Raw genomic sequence first — 22,062 nt, forward strand, 5'->3', positions numbered from 1 at the left:
ATTAATGGGGTAATTAGGGAATGGGGGGGGGGTGGCAGGAACTGAGGCCTAAGGGACCCACAGCAAGGGCGCCCCATAGGGCACAACACGCCGCCGCCATCGTTGGGGACTGGATGTACATCAGTGGGGGTAATTAACACTAATTAGGGGTAATTAATTAGTTATAGGGGTAATTAATGGGGGATGGGGGTAATTAATGGGGCTGGGAGGAACTGAGGCCTAAGGGACCCACAACAAGGGCACCCCATAGGGCACAACATGCGGCTGCTGTCAGTGGGGACTGGTTATACGTCAGTGGGGGTAATTAGTGTTAATTAATGGGGTAATTAATGGGGGATGGGTCTCTATGGGTCTCTATGGGTCTCTATGGGTCTCTATGGGTCCCTATGGGTCTCTATGGGTCTATATGGGTCTCTATGGGTCCCTATGGGTCTCTATGGGGTCTCTATGGGGTCTCTATGGGTCTCTTTGGGTCTCTATGGGTCTCTATGGGGTCTCTATGGGTCTCTTTGGGTCCCTATGGGTCTCTATGGGTCTCTATGGGTCTCTATGGGTCCTATGTGTCTCTATGTGTCCCTATGGGTCTCTATGGGTCTCTATGGGTCTCTATGGGTCCTATGTGTCTCTATGGGTCCCTATGGGGTCTCTATGGGTCTCTATGGGTCTCTATGGGTCTCTATGGGGTCTATGGCGGCCTAAGGGACAGATAAAGGGACCCCATAGGGCACAGCATGCGGCTGTTGTCGTTGGGGACTGGTTATACGTCAGTGGGGGTAATTAGTGATAATTAATGGTAATTAATGGGGTAATTAGGGAATGGGGGGGGGTGGGAGGAACTGAGGCCTAAGGGACCCACAGCAAGGGCGCCCCATAGGGCACAGCATGCGGCTGCCGTCGTTGGGGACTGGATGTACATCAGTGGGGGTAATTAGTGATAATTAATGGTAATTAATGGGGTAATTAGGGAATGGGGGGGGTTATTGGGGGGGTGGGGGGGTAATTAATTAGTTATGGGGGTAATTAATGGGGGTGGGAGGAACTGAGGCCTAAGGGACCCACTACAATACGGCCCTATAGGGCACAGCATGAGGCTGCTGTCATAGGGGACTGGATGTACATCAGTGGGGGTAATTAATGGGGTAATTAGTTAATTAATGGGGTAATTAGGTAGTTATGGGGGTAATTAATGGGGGATGGGGGTAATTAATTAGTTATGGGGGTAATTAATGGGGGTGGGAGGAACTGAGGCCTAAGGGACCCACAACAAGGGCGCCCCATAGGGCACAGCATGCGGCTGCTGTCGTTGGGGACTGGTTATACATCAGTGGGGGTAATTAATGATAATTAATGTTAATTAATGGGGTAATTAGGGAATGGGGGGGGGTTATTGGCGGGGTGGGGGGGTAATTAATTAGTTATGGGGGTAATTAATGGGGTGGGAGGAACTGAGGCCTAAGGGACCCACTACAATACGGCCCTATAGGGCACAGCATGAGGCTGCTGTCATAGGGGACTGGATGTACATCAGTGGGGGTAATTAATGGGGTAATTAGTTAATTAATGGGGTAATTAGGTAGTTATGGGGGTAATTAATGGGGGATGGGGGTAATTAATTAGTTATGGGGGTAATTAATGGGGGTGGGAGCTACTGAGGCCTAAGGGACCCACAGCAAGGGCGCCCCATAGGGCACAACACGCTGCCACCATCGTTGGGGACTGGTTATACGTCAGTGGGGGTAATTAATGGGGTAATTAGTTAATTAATGGGGTAATTAGGTAGTTATGGGGGTAATTAATGGGGGTGGGAGGAACTGAGGCCTAAGGGACCCACAACAAGGGCGCCCCATAGGGCACAACACGCGGCTGCTGTCATAGGGGACTGGATGTACATCAGTGGGGGTAATTAACGATAATTAATGTTAATTAATGGGGTAATTAGGGAATGGGGGGGGTTATTGGGGGGGTGGGGGGGTAATTAATTAGTTATGGGGGTAATTAATGGGGGTGGGAGGAACTGAGGCCTAAGGGACCCACTACAATACGGCCCTATAGGGCACAGCATGAGGCTGCTGTCATAGGGGACTGGATGTACATCAGTGGGGGTAATTAATGGGGTAATTAGTTAATTAATGGGGTAATTAGGTAGTTATGGGGGTAATTAATGGGGGATGGGGGTAATTAGTTAGTTATGGGGGTAATTAATGGGGATGGGAGCTACTGAGGCCTAAGGGACCCACAACAAGGGCGCCCCATAGGGCACAACACGCGGCTGCTGTCATTGGGGACTGGATGTACATCAGTGGGGGTAATTAGTGATAATTAATGGTAATTAATGGGGTAATTAGGTAGTTATGGGGGTAATTAATGGGGGATGGGGGTAATTAGGTAGTTATGGGGGTAATTAATGGGGGTGGGAGGAACTGAGGCCTAAGGGACCCACAACAAGGGCGCCCCATAGGGCACAACACGCGGCTGCTGTCATTGGGGACTGGATGTACATCAGTGGGGGTAATTAGCGTTAATTAATGGAGTAATTAATGGGGTAATTAGTGTTAATTAATGGGGTATGGGGGTAATTAGTTAGTTATGGGGGTAATTAATGGGGGTGGGAGGAACTGAGGCCTAATGGACCCACAACAAGGGCGCCCCATAGGGCACAGCACGCGGCTGCTGTCGTTGGAGATTGGATGTACATCAGTGGGGGTAATTAGTGATAATTAATGGGGTAATTAATGGGGGATGGGTCTCTATGGGTCTCTATGGGGTCTCTATGGGTCCCTATGGGTCTCTATGTGGCCCTATGTGGCCCTATGGGGTCTCTATGTGTCCCTATGGGGTCCCTATGGGTCTCTATGGGTCTCTATGGGTCCCTATGGGTCTCTATGGGTCTCTATGGGGTCCCTATGGGTCCCTATATGTCTCTGTGGGTCTCTATGGGTCTCTATGGGTCCCTATGGGTCTCTACGGGTCTCTATGGGTCCCTATGGGTCTCTGTGGGTCTCTATGGGGTCTCTATGGGTCTCTATGGGTCCCTATGGGTCTCTGTGGGTCTCTATGGGGTCTCTATGGGTCTCTATGGGTCCCTATGGGTCTCTGTGGGTCTCTATGGGTCCCTATGGGTCTCTATGGGTCCCTATGGGTCTCTATGGGTCTCTGTGGGTCCCTATGGGTCTCTATGGGTCTCTATGGGTCCCTATGGGTCCCTATGGGTCTCTATGGGTCTCTATGGGTCTCTATGGGGTCTATGGCAGCCTAAGGGATGGATAAAGGGACCCTATAGGGCACAGCATGCGGCTGTTATCATTGGGGACTGGATGTACATCAGTGGGGGTAATTAGCGTTAATTAGGGGTAATTAGTTAATTAGGGGTGTAATTAGTTTATTAGGGGGATAATTAGTTAATTAGGGGGGTAATTAATTAGTTAATTAGGGGGTAATTAATGGGGGATGGGAGGAACTGCAGCAATGGGGGCATACAAGGGGACCGCAACATGGGGGCAGAACATGTGGGGGCAATTAAGGTTAATTAACGTTAATTAGGGGTAATTAGTGTTAATTAGGGGTAATTAGGGGGTAATTAATTAATTAGGGGGGTAATTAGGGAATGGGGGAGGTAATTAATGGGGGATGGGAGGAATTGAAGCCATGGGGACAGACAAGGGGACCCAATAGGGCACAACACGTGGGGGTAATTAAGGTTAATTAACATTAATTAGGGGTAATTAGTTAATTAATGGGGGTAATTAGTTAATTAGGGGGGTAATTAATTAGTTATGGGGGTAATTAATGGGGGATGGGAGGAATTGCAGCCATGGGGACATACAAGGGGACCGCAATGGGCAGAACACGTGGGGGTAATTAACGTTAATTAATGTTAATTAGGGGGTAATTCGTGTTAATTAGGGGTAATTAGTTAATTAGGGGGGTAATGAGGGAATGGGGGGGTAATGAATGGGGGATGGGAGGAATTGAAGCCATGGGGACATACAAGGGGACCCTATAGGGCACAGCATGTGGGGGTAATTAAGGTTAATTAATGTTAATTAGGGGGTAATTAGTGTTAATTAGGGGTAATTAGGGGGTAATTAGTTAATTAGGGGGGGTAATTAATTAGTTATGGGGTTAATTAATGGGAATGGGAGGAATTGCAGCCATGGGGACATACAAGGGGGCCCAAAAGGGCACAGCATGTGGGGGTAATTAAGGTTAATTAACGTTAATTAGGGGATAATTAGTGTTAATTAGGGGATAATTAATTAATGGGGAATTAGTGTGGGTGGTTGGGGGGTAATTAGTGGTTGGGGTAATTAATTGGGGGGGTTAATTAATGGGGGGTTGGGGAATGGCTGTATGTCAGCGGGGGTAATTAGTGTTAATTAGGGGGAGAGTTAATGAATGGGGGAGAGTTAATTAATGGGGGGTAATTAGTGCATGGGGGGTAATTAATGAATGGGGGTAATTAATGAATGGGGGTAATTAATGAATGGGGGGTAATTAATGAATGGGGGTAATTAATGAATGGGGGGTAATTAATGAATGGGGGGTAATTAATGGGGGGGTGGGGGGATAAAGGGGGGAGATGGGGGGGATGGGGGGGGGGGATGGGGGCCCCATTAACCCCATTGACCCCATTGACCCCATTAACCCCAATAACCCCATTGATCCCATTGACCCCATTGACCCCATTAATCCCAATGACCCCATAGACCCCATTATTAACCCCATTAACCCCATAGCCCCCATTAACCCCATTAACCCCATAGCCCCCATTGACCCCATTGACCCCATTGACCCCATAGCCCCCATTACCCCTATAGCCCCCATTGACCCCATTGACCCCATATCCCCCATAACCCCATATCCCCTATTAACCCCCATAGCCCCCATTACCCACATTGACCCCATAGCCCCTATTGACCCCATAGCCCCCAATAACCCCATTGACCCCATTAACCCCCATAGCCCCCATTGACCCCATAGCCCCTATTAACCCCATTACCCCCATTGACCCCATTAACTCCCATAGCCCCCATTGACCCCATATCCTCCATTGACCCCATAGCCCCATTGACCCCATAGCCCCTATTAACCCCATTGACCCCATATCCTCCATTGACCCCATAGCCCCTATTGACCCCATAGCCCCTATTGACCCCATAGCCCTTATTGACCCCACAGCCCCCATTGACCCCATATCCCCCATAACCCCATAGCCCCTATTAACCCCATTAACCCCATTGACCCCAATAACCCCATTGACCCCATTAACGCCATTGACCCCATTAACGCCATTGACCCCAATAACCCCATTAACCCCATAGCCCCCATTGACCCCATAGACCCCAATAACCCCAATGTCCCCATTATTAACCCCAATGACCCTATAGCCCTTATTGACCCCATTGACCCCAAAGCCCCCATTACCCCATAGCCCCCATTGACCCCATTAACCCCCATAGCCCCCATTGACCCCATAGCCCCTATTGACCCCATTAACCCCATAGCCCCCATTGACCCCATAGACCCCAATAACCCCAATGTCCCCATTATTAACCCCAATGACCCTATAGCCCTTATTGACCCCATTGACCCCAAAGCCCCCATTACCCCATAGCCCCCATTGACCCCATTAACCCCCATAGCCCCCATTGACCCCATAGCCCCTATTGACCCCATTAACCCCATAGCCCCCATTGACCCCATAGCCCCTATTGACCCCATTAACCCCCATAGCCCCCATTGACCCCATAGCCCCCATTAACCCCATAGCCCCCATTAACCCCATTAACCCCATATCCCCTATTACCCCTATTAACCCCATATCCCCTATTAACCCCATAACCCCATATCCCCTATTAACCCCATTAACCCTATATCCCCTATTAACCCCATAACCCCATATCCCCTATTAACCCCATAACCCCATATCCCCTATTAACCCCATTAACCCTATATCCCCTATTAACCCCATAACCCCATATCCCCTATTACCCCCATAACCCCATATCCCCTATTAACCCCATTAACCCCATATCCCCTATTAACTCCATATCCCCCATATCCCTATTAACCCCATATCCCCCATATCCCCCATATCCCCCATATCCCCCATAACCCCATATCCCCTGTTAACCCCATTAACCCCCATATCCCCTATTAACCCCATTAACCCCATATCCCCCATATCCCCCATAACCCCATAGCCCCCATTAACCCCATATCCCCCATTAACCCCATATCCCCCATTAACCCCATAACCCCATATCCCCTATTAACCCCATATCCCCCATAACCCCATTGACCCCATATCCCCCATATCCCCTATTAACCCCATTAACCCCATATCCCCCATTAACTCCATATCCCCTATTAACCCCATATCCCCTATTAACCCCATAACCCCATATCCCCTATTAACCCCATTAACCCCATATCCCCTATTAACTCCATATCCCCCATATCCCCCATTAACCCCATAGCCCCTATTAACCCCATTGACCCCATTAACCCCATATCCCCCATTAACCCCATATCCCCTATTACCCCCATTAATCCCATTAAATCCCCTATTACCCCCATAGGCCGCAGTGACGGTGACGCCGTGTCCTCGTCCCTATTCCGCTTCCATTTGGGGTCGCCCCATTGGGAAGAATTGGAGCCGTGGGGCGGGAGGGCACCGGCAGCTATGGGGCACTCCATGCTATGGGATCCGTGGGGCAGCAGCCTCATCCTACATGGCGGGGTACGGCCATCATCAGCCAGGTATGGGGCGCTATGGGGCTGACTTATGGGGCTGGGGGGCTCTATGGGGCTCTGTGGGGCTTTATGGGGTCTCTATGGGTCTCTATGGGTCTCTATGGGTAGCTATGGGTCCCTATGGGTCTCTATGGGTCTCTATGGGTCTCTATGTGTAGCTATGGGTCCCTATGGGTCTCTATGGGTCTCTATGGGTCTCTATGGGTCTCTATGGGTTTCTATGGGTCTCTATGGGTCTCTATGGGTTTCTATGGGTTTCTATGGGTCTCTATGGGGCTCTATGGGGCTCTATGGGGCTCTATGGGGCTCTATGGGTTTCTATGGGTCTCTATGGGTCTCTATGGGTAGCTATGGGTCCCTATGGGTCTCTATGGGTCTCTATGGGTCTCTATGTGTAGCTATGGGTCCCTATGGGTCTCTATGGGTCTCTATGGGTCTCTATGGGTCTCTATGGGTTTCTATGGGTCTCTATGGGTCTCTATGGGTTTCTATGGGTTTCTATGGGTCTCTATGGGGCTCTATGGGGCTCTATGGGTCTCTATGGGGCTCTATGGGTTTCTATGGGTCTCTATGGGGCTCTGTGGGTCTCTATGGGTCTCTATGGGGCACTCCATTCTATGGGATCCGTGGGGCAGCAGCCTCATCCTACATGGCGGGGTACGGCCATCATCAGCCAGGTATGGGGCGCTATGGGGCTGACTTATGGGGCTGGGGGTCTCTATGGGTCTCTATGGGTCCCTATGGGTCACTATGGGTCCCTATGGGTTTCTATGGGTCTCTGTGGGTCTCTATGGGTCTCAATGGGTCTCTATGGGGTCTCTATGGGTCCCTATGGGTCTCTATGGGTCTCTGTGGGTCACTGTGGGTCTCTATGGGTTTCTATGGGTCTCTGTGGGTCTCTATGGGTCTCTATGGGTTCCTATGGGTCTCTATGGGTCTCTATGGGTCTCTACGGGTTTCTATGGGTCTCTATGGGTCTCTATGGGTCCCAATGCGTCTCTATGGGTCTCTATGGGTCTCTGTGGGGCTCTATGGGTCCCTATGTATCTCTATGGGGTCCCTATGTATCTCTGTGGGGTTTCTGTGTCTCCCTATGGGGTTCCTATGTGTCCCTATGGGTCTCAATGGGTCCTTATGGGTCTCTATGGGTCTCTATGTGTCCCTATGTATCTCTATGGGGTTTCCATGTATCTCTATGGGGTTCCTATGTTTCTCTATGGGTCTCTATGGGGTCTCTATGGGTCTCTATGGGTCCCTATGGGTCTCTATGGGGTTCCTATGGGGTCTCTATGTTTCTCTATGGGGTCCCTATGTATCTCTATGGGGTTCCTATGTTTCTCTATGGGGTTTCTATGGGTCTCTATGGGTCTCTATGTATCTCTATGGGGTTTCCATGTATCTCTATGGGTCCCTATGTATCTCTATGGGGTCTCTATGTATCTCTATGGGGTTCCTATGTATCTCTATGGGGTTTCCATGTATCTCTATGGGGTCTCTATGGGTCCCTATGGGTCCCTATGTATCTCTATGGGGTCCCTATGTATCTCTATGGGGTCCCTATGTATCTCTATGGGGTCCCTATGGGTCTCTATGTATCTCTATGGGATCCCTATGGGGTCCCTATATATCTCTATGGGATCCCTATGGGGTTCCTATATATCTCTATGGGATCCCTATGGGGTCCCTATATATCTCTATGGGATCCCTATGGGGTTCCTATATATCTCTATGGGGTTCCTATGGGGTCCCTATATATCTCTATGGGATCCCTATGGGGTCCCTATATATCTCTATGGGGTTCCTATGGGGTCCCTATATATCTCTATGGGGTCCCTATGGGGTCCCTATGTATCTCTATGGGGTTCCCATGTATCTCTATGGGGTTTCCGTGTATCTCTATGGGGTCTCAATGGGTCTATATGGGATCCCTATGGGGTCCCTATATATCTCTATGGGATCCCTATGGGGTCCCTATATATCTCTATGTATCCCTATGGGGTCCCTATATATCTCTATGGGGTCCCTATGGGGTCCCTATATATCTCTATGGGGTCCCTATGGGGTTCCTATATATCTCTATGGGATCCCTATGGGGTCCCTATATATCTCTATGGGGTCCCTATGTATCCCTATGGGGTCCCTATATATCTCTATGGGGTCCCTATATATCTCTATGGCATCCCTATGGGGTCCCTATATATCTCTATGGGATCCCTATGGGGTCCCTATATATCTCTATGGGGTCCCTATGGGGTCCCTATATATCTCTATGGGATCCCTATGGGGTTCCTATATATCTCTATGGGATCCCTATGGGGTTCCTATATATCTCTATGGGATCCCTATGGGGTTCCTATATATCTCTATGGGGTCCCTATATATCTCTATGGGGTCCCTATGTATCCCTATGGGGTCCCTATATATCTCTATGGGATCCCTATGGGGTCCCTATATATCTCTATGGGATCCCTATGGGGTCCCTATATATCTCTATGGGATCCCTATGGGGTCCCTATATATCTCTATGGGATCCCTATGGGGTCCCTATATATCTCTATGGGATCCCTATGGGGTCCCTATATATCTCTATGGGATCCCTATGGGGTCCCTATATATCTCTATGGGATCCCTATGGGGTCCCTATATATCTCTATGGGATCCCTATGGGGTCCCTATATATCTCTATGGGATCCCTATGGGGTCCCTATATATCTCTATGGGATCCCTATGGGGTCCCTATATATCTCTATGGGATCCCTATGGGGTCCCTATATATCTCTATGGGATCCCTATGGGGTCCCTATATATCTCTATGGGATCCCTATCGGGTCCCTATATATCTCTATGGGGTCCCTATGTATCTCTATGGGGTCCCTATGTATCTCTATGGGGTCCCTATGGGATCCCTATGGGGTCCCTATGTATCTCTATGGGGTTTCCATGTATCCCTATGGGGTCCCTATATATCTCTATGGGTTCCTATATATCTCTATGGGGTCCCTATATCTCTCTATGGGGTCCCTATATCTCCCTATGTTACCCCCATAATCTCGCCCCCCCCCCCCCCCATCCAGGTTCAGTTCTCGCGTGAACACGACGGATGTGTACCACGTGACCCGTCGCCATTGGAGCACGCTGCGGTTCCGTGATGGCGGCTCAGGGGCGCCCCCCAGCGCCCAGCACAGCGCACTGCGGGTCGGACCATATATGGTCATATTCGGTATGGGGCTGACACATAGATTATGTGGGGGGGGTCTGACCCATAGATATGGGGCTGGACCCATAGATGGGGGTCTCAGACCTATAGATGGGGGGCTGGACCCATAGATGGGGGGCTGGACCCATATATGGGGTCCCTGATCTATAGATATGGGGCTGGACCCATAGATGGGGGTCTCAGACCCATAGATGGGGGGCCCTGACCCATAGATGGGGGTCCCTGACCTATAGAAGGGCGTCCCTGACCTATAGATATGGGGCTGGACCCACAGATGGGGGTCCCTGACCTATAGATATGGGGCTGGACCCATAGATGGGGGTCTCAGACCTATAGATGGGGGGCCCTGACCTATGGATATGGGGCTGGACCCATAGATGGGGGTATGGGATCATATATAGGGTCCCTGACCCATAGATATGGGGCTGGACCCATAGATGGGGGGCCCTGACCTATAGATAGGGGACTGGACCCATAGATGTGGGGGGACACAGGGATATATGGGGCTGACCCATAGATATGGGGGGCTGACACATAGATATGGGGCTGACACATAGATATGGGGCTGACACATAGATATGGGGGGCTGACACATAGATGGGGGTCCCTGACCTATAGATGGGGGACTAGACCCATAGATGTGGGGGAACACAGGGATATATGGGGTCTGACCCATAGATATGGGGCTGGACCCACAGATGGGGGTCCCTGACCTATAGATATGGGGCTGGACCCATAGATGGGGGTCCCTGACCTATAGATATGGGGCTGGACCCATAGATGGGGGTCCCTGACCTATAGATATGGGGCTGGACCCATAGATGGGGGTCTCAGACCTATAGATGGGGGGCTGGACCCATAGATGGGGGTCCCTGACCTATAGATGGGGGTCCCTGACCTATAGATATGGGGCTGGACCCATAGATGTGTGTCTCAGCCCCATAGATGTGGGTCCCAGCCCCATAGATGTGGGTCCCTGCCCCACAGTTTGGTCCCAGCCCCATAGTTTGGTCCCAGCCCCATAGATGTGGGTCCCAGCCCCATAGATGTGAGTCCCAACTCCATAGATGTGTGTCCCAGACCCATAGATGTGGGTCCCAGCCCCATAGATGTGTGTCCCAGCCCCATAGATGTGAGTCCCAGCCCCATAGATGTGGGTCCCAGCCCCATAGATGTGAGTCCCAGCCCCATAGATGTGGGTCCCAGCCCCATAGATGTGGGTCCCAGCCCCATAGATGTGGGTCCCAGCCCCATAGATGTGTGTCCCAGCCCCATAGATGTGGGTCCCAGCCCCATAGATGTGGGTCCCAGCCCCATAGATGTGAGTCCCAGCCCCATAGATGTGAGTCCCAGCCCCATAGATGTGGGTCCCAGCCCCATAGATGTGGGTCCCAGCCCCATAGTTGTGTGTCCCATCCCCATAGATGTGGGTCCCAGCCCCATAGATGCGAATCCCAGCCCCATAGTTGGGTCCCAGCCCCATAGATGTGGGTCCCTGCCCCATAGATGTGGGTCCCAACCCCATAGATGTGAATCCCAGCCCCATAGATGGGGGTCCCAGCCCCATAGATGCGAATCCCAGCCCCATAGATGTGTGTCCCAGCCCCATAGAAGTGGGTCCCAGCCCCATAATTTGGTCCCAGCCCCATAGATGTGGGTCCCAGCCCCATAGTTGGGTCCCAGCCCCATAGATGTGTATCCCAACCCCATAGCTGGGTCCCAGCCCCATAGATGTGGGTCCCAGCCCCATAGATGTGTATCCCAACCCCATAGCTGGGTCCCAGCCCCATAGATGTGGGTCCCAGCCCCATAGATGTGTGTCCCAGCCCCATAGATGTGAATCCCAGCCCCATAGATGTGTGTCCCAGCCCCATAGATGTGTGTCCCAGCCCCATAGATGTGGGTCCCAGCCCCATAGATGGGGGTCCCAGCCCCATAGAAGTGGGTCCCAGCCCCATAATTTGGTCCCAGCCCCATAGATGTGGGTCCCAGCCCCATAGTTTGGTCCCAACCCCATAGATGTGGGTCCCAGCCCCATAGTTGGGTCCCAGCCCCATAGATGTGGGTCTCAGCCCCATAGGTGTGTGTCCCAGCCCCATAGATGTGGGTCCCAGCCCCATAGTTTGGTCCCAGCCCCATAGATGTGGGTCCCAGCCCCATAGTTTGGTCCCAACCCCATAGATGTGGGTCCCAGCCCCATAGATGTGTGTCCCAGCCCCATAGATGTGTGTCCCAGCCCCATAGATGTGGGTCCCAGCCCCATAGTTGTGGGTCCCAGCCCCATAGATGTGAGTCCCAGCCCCATAGAAGTGGGTCCTAGCCCCACAGTTGGGTCCCAGCCCCATAGATGTGTGTCCCAGCCCCATAGTTTGGTCCCAGCCCCATAGATGTGGGTCCCAGCCCCATAGATGTGTGTCCCAGCCCCATAGATGTGTGTCCCAGCCCCATAGATGTGGGTCCCAGCCCCATAGATGTGGGTCCCAGCCCCATAGATGTGTGTCCCAGCCCCATAGATGTGGGTCCCAGCCCCATAGTTTGGTCCCAGCCCCATAGATGTGAGTCCCAGCCCCATAGATGTGTGTCCCAGCCCCATAGATGTGAGTCCCAGCCCCGTAGATTTGGGTCCTAGCCCCATAGTTGGGTCCCAGCCCCATAGATGTGTGTCCCAGCCCCATAGATGTGAGTCCCAGCCCCATAGATGTGTGTCCCAGCCCCATAGATGTGTGTCCCAGCCCCATAGGTGTGGGTCCCAGCCCCATAGATGTGTGTCCCAGCCCCATAGATGTGGGTCCCCATCTCACCCCACACTTGTGGGTCGCAGGGGGCAGCGTCCACCAGCATTACAGCCAGGAGAAATGTTATGGGGACGGGATCTACTTCTACCACCTGGGCTGCCATCAGTGGGTCTCCGGCCCCACATTGACACCAGGATCCGGTGAGCGCCCCATAAGTTGGGGGGCAGCCCCATAGATGGGGGGGGGATGGGATGGGGGGGCTGCCCTATATATGGGGTGTGGGGTGTCCCATAGGTTGGGGTGTGGGGCTGCCCCATAGATGGGGTGTGAGAGGGGGGGTCTGCCCCATAGATGGTGTGTGGGGTGCCCCATAGATTGGGGTGTGGGGGTGGGGGGCTGCCCCACAGATGGGGTGTGGGGTGCCCCATAGATGGGGTGTGGGGCTGCCCCATAGATGGGGTGTGGGCTGCCCCATAGGTTGGGGTGTGGGGCTGCCCCATAGATGGGGTGTGGGGTGCCCCATAGATAGGGTTTGGGGCTGCCCCATAGATGGGGTGTGAGAGGGGGCTCTGCCCCATAGATGGTGTGTGGGGTGACCCATAGATTGGGGGGTGGGGGTAGGGGGCTGCCCCATAGATGGGGTGTGGTGTGCCCCATAGATGGGGTTTGGGGTTGGGGGGCTGCCCCATAGATGGTGTGTGGGGTGCCCCATAGATGGGGTTTGGGGCTGCCCCATAGATTGGGGTGTGGGGGTAGGGGGCTGCCCCATAGATGGTGTGTGGGGTGACCCATAGATTGGGGGGTGGGGTGTGGGGCTGCCCCATAGATGAGGTGTGGGGTGCCCCATAGGTTGGGGTGTGGGGCTGCCCCATAGATGGGGTGTGGGGCTGCCCCATAGGTGGTGTGGGGTGCGCCATAGATGGGGTTTAGGGGTGTGGGGCTGCCCCATAGATGGGGTGTGGGGTGACCCATAGATTGGGGTGTGGGGTGCCCCATAGATGGGGTTTGGGGGTGTGGGGCTGCCCCATAGATGGGGTGTGGGGTGACCCATGGATTTTATGGGGCTGCCCCATAGATTGGGGTGTGGGGGTAGAGGGCTGCCCCATAGATGGGGTGTGAGAGTGTGGGTCTGCCCCATAGATGGGGTGTGGGGTGACCCATATATGGGGTTTGGGGGTGGGGGGCTGCCCTATATATGGGGTGTGGGGTGCCCCATATATGGGGTGGGGGGCTGCCCCATAGATGGGGTGTGGGGTGCCCCATATATGGGGTTTGGGGGTGGGGGGCTGCCCTATATATGGGGTGTGGGGTGCCCCATATATGGGGTGGGGGGCTGCCCCATAGATGGGGTGTGGGGTGCCCCATATATGGGGTTTGGGGGTGTGGGGTGCCCCATAGATGGGGTGTGGGGTGACCCATGGATTTTATGGGGCTGCCCCATAGATTGGGGTGTGGGGTGCCCCATAGATGGGGTGTGGGGCTGCCCCATAGATGGGGTGTGAGAGTGTGGGTCTGCCCCATAGATGGGGTGTGGGGTTGGGGGGCTGCCCCATAGATGGGGCATGGGGTGACCTATAGATTGGGGTGTGGGGGTGGGGGGCTGCCCCATAGATGGGGTGTGGGGTGACCCATAGATGGGGCATGGGGGTGAGGGGCTTCCCCATAGGTGGTGTGGGGTGCCCCGTATATGGGGTTTGGTGGTATGGGGTGCCCCATAGATGGGGTTTGGGGGTGGGGGTCTGCCCCATAGATGGGGTGTGGGGCTGCCCCATATATGGGGTTTGGGGGTGTGGGGTGCCCCATAGATGGGGTGTGGGGTGACCCATGGATTTTATGGGGCTGCCCCATAGATTGGGGTTTGGAGTGACCCATGGATGTGTGGGGCTGCCCCATAGATGGGGTGTGGGATGCCCCATAGATGGGGTGTGGGGTGACCCATGGATGTGTGGGGCTGCCCCATAGATTGGGGTGTGGGGCTGCCCCATAGATTCTGCCCCATTTCCCCCTATTTTACCCCATTTTGGAGCTGATTTCCCCCAATTCCCCCCTATTTCCCCCCATATCCTCCCCATTTCCCCCTTATTTCCCCCCATTTCCCCCAATTTCCTCCCATTTTACCCCATTTTGGAGCTGATTTCCCCCCATATCCCCCTTATTTCCCCCATTTCCCCCCATTTCCCCCTATTTCCTCCCCATTTCCCCCATATTTTCCCCCATATCCCCCTTATTTCCCCCCATTTTCCCCCTATTTCCCCCCATTTCCCCTCTATTTCCCCCCATATCCTCCCTATTTCTCCCATTTCCCCCCCATTTTTCCCTTATTTTCCCCCATTTCCCCCATTTTGGAGCTGATTTCCCCCTATTTCCCCCCTATTTGCCCCATTTCCCCCCATTTTACCCCATTTCAGAGCTGATTTTCCCCCATTTTACCCCATTTTGGAGCTGATTTCCCCCCATTTCCCCCCTATTTCCCCCCATTTCCCTCTTATTTCCTTCCATATCCCCCCATTTCCCCCCTATTTCCCCCATTTCCCCCCATTTTGTTGCTGATTTCCCCCCATTTCCCCCCCATTTTCCCCCATTTCTGCCCCATTTCCCCCCATTTTGTTGCTGATTTCCCCCATTTCCCCCCATTCCCTCCCATTTCCCCCCCATTTTCCCCCATTTCCCCCATATCCCCCTTATTTCCCCTATTTCCCCCAATTTCCCCCCATTTTTTTGCTGATTTCCCCCATTTCCTCCCTATTTCCCCCCTATTTCCCCCCATTTCCCCCCATTTCCCCCTTATTTCCCCCCATTTTCCCCCATTTCTGCCCCATTTCCCCCCATTTTCCCCCATTTTGGAGCTGATTTCACCCATTTCCCCCTTATTTCCCCAATTTTACCCCATTTTACCCCATTTTACCCCTATTTCCCCCCCATTTCCCCCCTATTTCCCCCCATTTTACCCCATTTTACCCCATTTTGGGGCTGATTTCCCCCATTTCCCCACTATTTTCCCCTCATTTCCCCCCATATCCCCCTTATTTCCCCCCATTTTCCCCATTTCTCCCCTTTTCGCCCCATTTCCCCCTTATTTCCCCCCATTTCCCCCAATTTCCCCCCTATTTCCCCCCATTTTCCCTATTTCCCCCCATATCCCCCTTATTTCCCCCCATTCCCCCCCATTTTGTTGCTGATTTCCCCCTATTTCCCCCCATATCCCCCTTATTTCCCCCTATATCCCCCCTATGTGCTCCATTTTCCCCCATATCCCCCTGTTTCCCCCTATTTCCCCCCATTTTGGTGCTGATTTCCCCTATTTCCCCCCATTTTCCCCCATATCCCCCCCATTTTTCCCCATTTCCCCCCATTTCCCCCCATTTTCCCCCATTTTGGGGCTGATTTCCCACCATTTTACCCTCATTTCCCCCCATTTCTCCCCTATTTCCCCCCATTTTCCCCCATTTTGGAGCTGATTTCCCCCATTTCCCCCCATATCCCCCATATTTCCCCCCATTTTGGTGCTGATTTCCCCCTATTTCCCCCCCATATCCCCCATATCCCCCTTATTTTCCCCCATTTCCCCCCATTTTGGTGCTGATTTCCCCCCATTTCCCCCTATTTCCCCCTATTTCCCCTCCTTCCTCCCCATTTCCCCCCTATTTCCCCCCATATCCTCCCCATTTCCCCCCTATTTTCCCCATTTCCCCCCATTTTACCCCATTTCAGAGCTGATTTCCCCCCATTTCCCCTCATTTTGGAGCTAATTTCCCCTATTTCCCCCCCTATCCCCGCATATTCCCCCTTTTTCCCCCTATTTCCCCCCATTTTCCCCCCAATTTACCCCTTTTTGGGGCTGATTTCCCCCCATTTTACCCTCATTTCTCCCCTTTTCGCCCCCATTTCCCCCCATTTCCCCCCATTTTACCCCATTTTGGGGCTGATTTCCCCTATTTCCCCCCATTTCCCCCCATTTTGGAGCTGATTTCCCCCCTATTTCCCCCCATGTCCACCCATATTCCCCCCATTTCCCCTATATTCCCCCTTTTTCCCCTATTTGCCCCCGTTTCCCCCAATTTTTCCCCATTTTGGTGCTGATTTCCACCCATTTTCCCCCTATTTGCCCCATTTCCCCTCATTTTACCCCATTTTACCCATTTTGGGGCTGATTTCCCCAATTTCCCCACTATTTCCCCCTCATTTACCCCCATATCCCCCTCATTTCCCCCCATTTTACCCCATTTTACCCCATTTTGGAGCTGATTTCCCCCCATTTCCCCCCATATCCTCCCCATTTCCCCCATTTCTCACCTATTTCCCCCTTATTTCACCCCATTTCCCCCCTATTTTCCCCATTTCCCCTCATTTTCCCCCATTTTGGTGCTGATTTCCCCTTATTTCCCCCCATTTTACCCCTTTTTGGGGCTGATTTCCCTCATTTCCCCCACTATTTTCCCCTCATTTACCCCCATATCCCCCTTATTTCCCCCCATTTCCCCCCATTTCCCCCCATTTCCCCCCATTTTGGTGCTGATTTCCCCTTATTTCCCCCCATTTCCCCCATTTCTCCCCCATTTCCCCCTTATTTCCCCTCCTTCCCCCCCCATTTCCCCCCATTTCCCCCCATTTCCCCCTTATTTCCCCCTATATCCTCCCTATGTGCTCAATTTCTGCCCCATTTCCCCCCTTTTCGCCCCTATTTCCCCCATTTCCCCCCATTTTGTTGCTAATTTCCCCCCATTTCCCCCCCATTTTCCCCCCATATCCCCCATTTCCCCCCTATTTCCCCCCATTTCCCCCATTTTGTTGCTGATTTCCCCCATATCCCCCCATTTCCCCCCATTTCCCCCCTATTTCCTCCTTATTTCCCCCCATATCCCCCCTATTTCCCCCCATTTTACCCCTTTTTGGGGCTGATTTCCCCCATTTCCCCCCATTTTCCCCCATTTTGGAGCTGATTTCCCCCCATTTCCCCCCTATTTCCCCCATTTCTGCCCCATTTCTCCCCTATTTCCCCCCATTTTCCCCCATTTTGTTGCTAATTTCCCCCCATTTCCCCCTTATTTCCCCCCATTTCTCCCCTTTTTGCCCCATTTCCCCCCTATTTCCCCCTATTTCCACATTATTTCCCCCCATTTCCCCCCATTTCTGCCCCATTTCCCCCCTATTTCCCCCCATTTCCCCCCATTTTACCCCATTTTACCCCATTTTACCCCTATTTCCCCCCTATTTCCCCCATTTCCCCCCCATTTCCCCCCTATTTCCCCCTATTTCCCCCCATTTTCCCCCATTTTGGAGCTGATTTCCCCCCATTTCCCCCTTATTTCCCCCATTTTACCCCATTTTACGCCATTTTACCCCTATTTCCCCCCTATTTGCCCCATTTCCCCCCATTTCCCCCCATTTTGTTGCTGATTTCCCCCATTTCCCCCCATTTCCCCCCATTTCCCCCCATTTTCCCCCTATTTCCCCCTTATTTCCCCCATTTTCCCCATTTCTGCCCCATATCCCCCATATTTCCCCCATTTCCCCCCATTTTGGAGCCATATCCCCCCTATTTCCCCCCATTTTGTTGCTGATTTCCCCCCATTTCCCCCCATATCCCCCCCATTTCCCCCCATATCCCCCATATCCCCCCCATTTCCCCCCATTTTGTTGCCATTTTCCCCCCATTTCCCCCTATTTCCCCCCATTTCCCCCTATTTGCCCCATTTCCCCCCATTTTACCCCATTTCAGAGCTGATTTTCCCCCATTTTACCCCATTTTCGAGCTGATTTTCCCCCCATATCCCCCTTATTTCCCCCATTTTCACCCATTTTCCCCTATTTCCCCCCATATCCCCCATATTTCCCCCCTATTTCCCCCCATATTCCCCTTATTTCCCCCATTTTACCCCATATCCCCCATTTCCCCCTATTTCCCCCAATTCCCCCCATTTTGTTGCTAATTTCCCCCATTCCCCCCCATATCCCCCATATCCCCCTTATTTCCCCCCTATTTCCCCCCATTTCCCCCCATTTCCCCCCATATCCCCCATATTTCCCCCCATTTCCCCCCATATCCCCCATATCCCCCCCTATTTCCCCCCATTTTCCCCCATTTTGTTGCTGATTTCCCCCATTTCCCCCCCATTTCCCCCCATATCCCCCATATCCCCCTTATTTCCCCCATTTCCCCCCATTTCCCCCCCATTTCCCCCCAATTCCCCCCCAATTCCCCCCATTTTGGTGCTGATTTCCCCCTATTTCCCCCCATTTCCCCCCATATTCCCCCTATTTCCCCTCCTTCCTCCCCATATCCCCCTATTTCCCCCTTATTTCCCCCATATCCCCCTATTTCCCCCTTATTTCCCCCATTTCCCCCTATTTCCCCCCCATTTTACCCCATTTCTGCCCCATTTCCCCCCATTTTCCCCCATTTTGGGGCTGATTTCCCCCCATTTCCCCCTTATTTCCCCAATTTTACCCCATTTTACCCCATTTTACCCCTATTTCCACCTTATTTCCCCCCATATCCCCCCATTTTGGAGCTAATTTCCCCTATTTCCCCCCTATTTCCCCCATATCCCCCTATTTCCCCCCATTTCCCCCCATATCTCCCCTATTTCCCCCCATTTTCCCCCATTTTGTTGCTGATTTCCCCCATTTCCCCCATATCCCCCCTATATTCCCCATATTTCCCCCCATTTTCCCCATTTCTGCCCCATTTCCCCCCCATTTCCCCCCATTTCCCCCCCATATCCCCCATATTTCCCCCATTTCCCCCCATATCCCCCTATTTCCCCCCATTTCCCCCCATTTTGTTGCTGATTTCCCCCATTTCCCCCATATTTCCCCCCATTTCCCCCCTATTTGCCCTATTTCCCCCCATTTTACCCCATTTTGGAGCTGATTTCCCCCCTATTTCCCCCCATTTTCCCCCCTATTTCCCCCCATATCCCCCTTATTTCCCCCCATTTCCCCCCTATTTGCCCCATTTCCCCCCCATTTCCCCCCATTTCCCCCCATTTCCGCCCATTTCCCCCTTATTTCCCCCCATATCCCCCATATCCCCCCATTTTCCCCCATTTCTGCCCCATTTCCCCCTATTTCCCCCCATTTCCTCCCCATATCCCCCATATTCCCCCTATTTCCCCCCATTTCCCCCCATTTTGTTGCTGATTTCCCCCATTTCCCCCCATTTTCCCCCTATTTCCCTCTTATTTCCCCCCATTTTCCCCATTTCTGCCCCATTTCTTCCCATTTTGTTGCTAATTTCCCCCCATATCCCCCATTTCCCCCCTATTTCCACCCATTTCCCCCCATTTTGTTGCTAATTTCCCCCCATTTCCCCCCATTTCCCCCCATATCCCCCCCTATTTCCCCCCATTTTCCCCCATTTTGTTGCTGATTTCCCCCATTTCCCCCCCATTTCCCCCCATATCCCCCATATCCCCCTTATTTCCCCCATTTCCCCCATTTCCCCCCCATTTCCCCCCATTTCCCCCCATTTCCCCCCATTTCCCCCCCATTTCCCCCCAATTCCCCCCCAATTCCCCCCATTTTGGTGCTGATTTCCCCCTATTTCCCCCCATTTCCCCCCATTTCCCCCTTATTTCCCCTCCTTCCCCCCCATTTCCCCCCATTTCCCCCCATATCCCCCTTATTTCCCCGTATATCCCCCCTATGTGCTCCATTTTTACCCCATTTCCCCCCATATCCCCCATATTCCCCCCATTTCCCCCCATTTTGTTGCTGATTTCCCCCCATTTCCCCTCCATTTCTCCCCATATCCCCCATATCCTCCCCATTTCCCCCCATTTCCCCCCATATCCTTCCTATTTCCCCTATTTCCCCCCATTTCCCCCCATTTTGTTGCTATTTTCCCCCATTTCCCCCCATATCCCCCCCATTTCCCCCTATTTCCCCACATTTTCCCCATTTCTGCCCCATATCCCCCCATATTCCCCCATTTCCCCCCATTTTGTTTCTGATTTCCCCCATTTCCCCCCCATTTCCCCCCCATATCCCCCATTTCCCCCCATTTCCCCCCATTTCCCCCCATATCCCCCATATTCCCCCTATTTCCCCTCATTTTCCCCCATTTTGTTGCTAATTTCCCCCCATTTCCCCCTTATTTCCCCCATTTTACCCCATTTCCCCCCTATTTCCCCCCATTTCCCCCCATTTTAACCCATTTTGGAGCTGATTTCCCCCATTTCCCCCCATTTCCCCCCCATATCCCCCTTATTTCCCCCTATATCCCCCCTATGTGCTCCATTTCTGCCCCATTTCCCCCCTTATTTCCCCCCATTTCCCCCCATTTAGTTGCTGATTTCCCCCATTTCCCCCCATATCCCCCATATGCCCCCTATTTCCCCCCATTTTCCCCCATTTTGGAGCTGATTTCCCCCCATTTCCCCCCTATTTCCCCCTATTTCCCCCCATTTCCTCCCCATATCCCCCCATATCCCCCCCATATCCCCCTTATTTCCCCCCATATCCCCCATATCCCCCCATTTCCCCCCATTTCCCCCCCATTCCCCCCCATATCCCCCCATTTCCCCCCATATCCCCCCATATCCCCCTATTTCCCCCCATTTCCCCCCATTTAGTTGCTGATTTCCCCCATTTCCCCCCAGCTTTCCCCCCCCCCCCAGGTGGGGGTCGCGTGTCCCATACCTCGGCTGTGTTATGGGGCCGGGTGATGGTGGTGCTCGGGGGCTTCAATGGGGTGGCCCGGGGGGATCTCATTGCCTTCAAGGTGCCCAACTCGGTGCTGCAGGACAGACCCCAAGGGGTGAGTCATATAGGGGGGATATGGGGGGTCCCTGACCCATATATGGGGGGATATGGGGGGCTATGGGGGGTTCCAACCCACATATGGGGGTCTATTGGGGGTCTATGGGGTCTATGGGGCTCCCTGACCCACATATGGGGGGATATGGGGGGATATGGGGGGCTATGAGGGGTCCCTGACCCACAATTGGGGACTATGGGGGGTCCCTGACCCACATATGGGGAGCTATAGGGGGTCCCTGATCCACATATGGGGGGCTATGGGGGGCTATGGGGGGTCCCTGACCCACATATGGGGGGATATGGGGGATACTGGGGATCTCTGACCCACATATGGGGGGCTATGGGAGGTCTATAGGTGTCTATGGGGGGCTATGGGGGCTCCCTGACCCACATATGGGGGCTATGGGGGATACTGGGGGTCTCTGACCCACATATGGGGGGATATGGGGGGCTATGGGGGGTCCTGGGGGTCCCAAACCCACATATGGGGGGATATGGGGGGTCTTGGGCGTCCCAGACCCACATATGGGGGGATACGGGGGGCTATGGGGGGTCCCTGACCCACATATGGGGGGATATGGGGGGTCTTGG

General features: G+C 53.0%; 1 protein-coding gene across 1 annotated transcript in view; it reads left to right on the forward strand.

Moving 5' to 3' along the window:
- Positions 1 to 48: 48 nt before the first annotated feature.
- Positions 49 to 22,062, forward strand: part of LOC146751940 (multiple epidermal growth factor-like domains protein 8) — a 25,521-nt gene continuing 3,507 nt past the window's right edge. Inside the window, exons 1-5 of the mRNA XM_085533452.1 lie at positions 49 to 129; positions 6,582 to 6,762; positions 9,831 to 9,976; positions 12,795 to 12,908; positions 21,312 to 21,469. Coding sequence (XP_085389578.1) covers positions 114 to 129; positions 6,582 to 6,762; positions 9,831 to 9,976; positions 12,795 to 12,908; positions 21,312 to 21,469 — 615 coding nt within the window. The 5' untranslated portion in view covers positions 49 to 113. The remainder of the gene's footprint in view (positions 130 to 6,581; positions 6,763 to 9,830; positions 9,977 to 12,794; positions 12,909 to 21,311; positions 21,470 to 22,062) is intronic.

This window comes from Coturnix japonica, unplaced genomic scaffold, assembly GCF_054131305.1.
Source record: "Coturnix japonica strain WE unplaced genomic scaffold, WE-NBRP24 Scf060, whole genome shotgun sequence".
Lineage (NCBI taxonomy): Eukaryota > Metazoa > Chordata > Aves > Galliformes > Phasianidae > Coturnix > Coturnix japonica.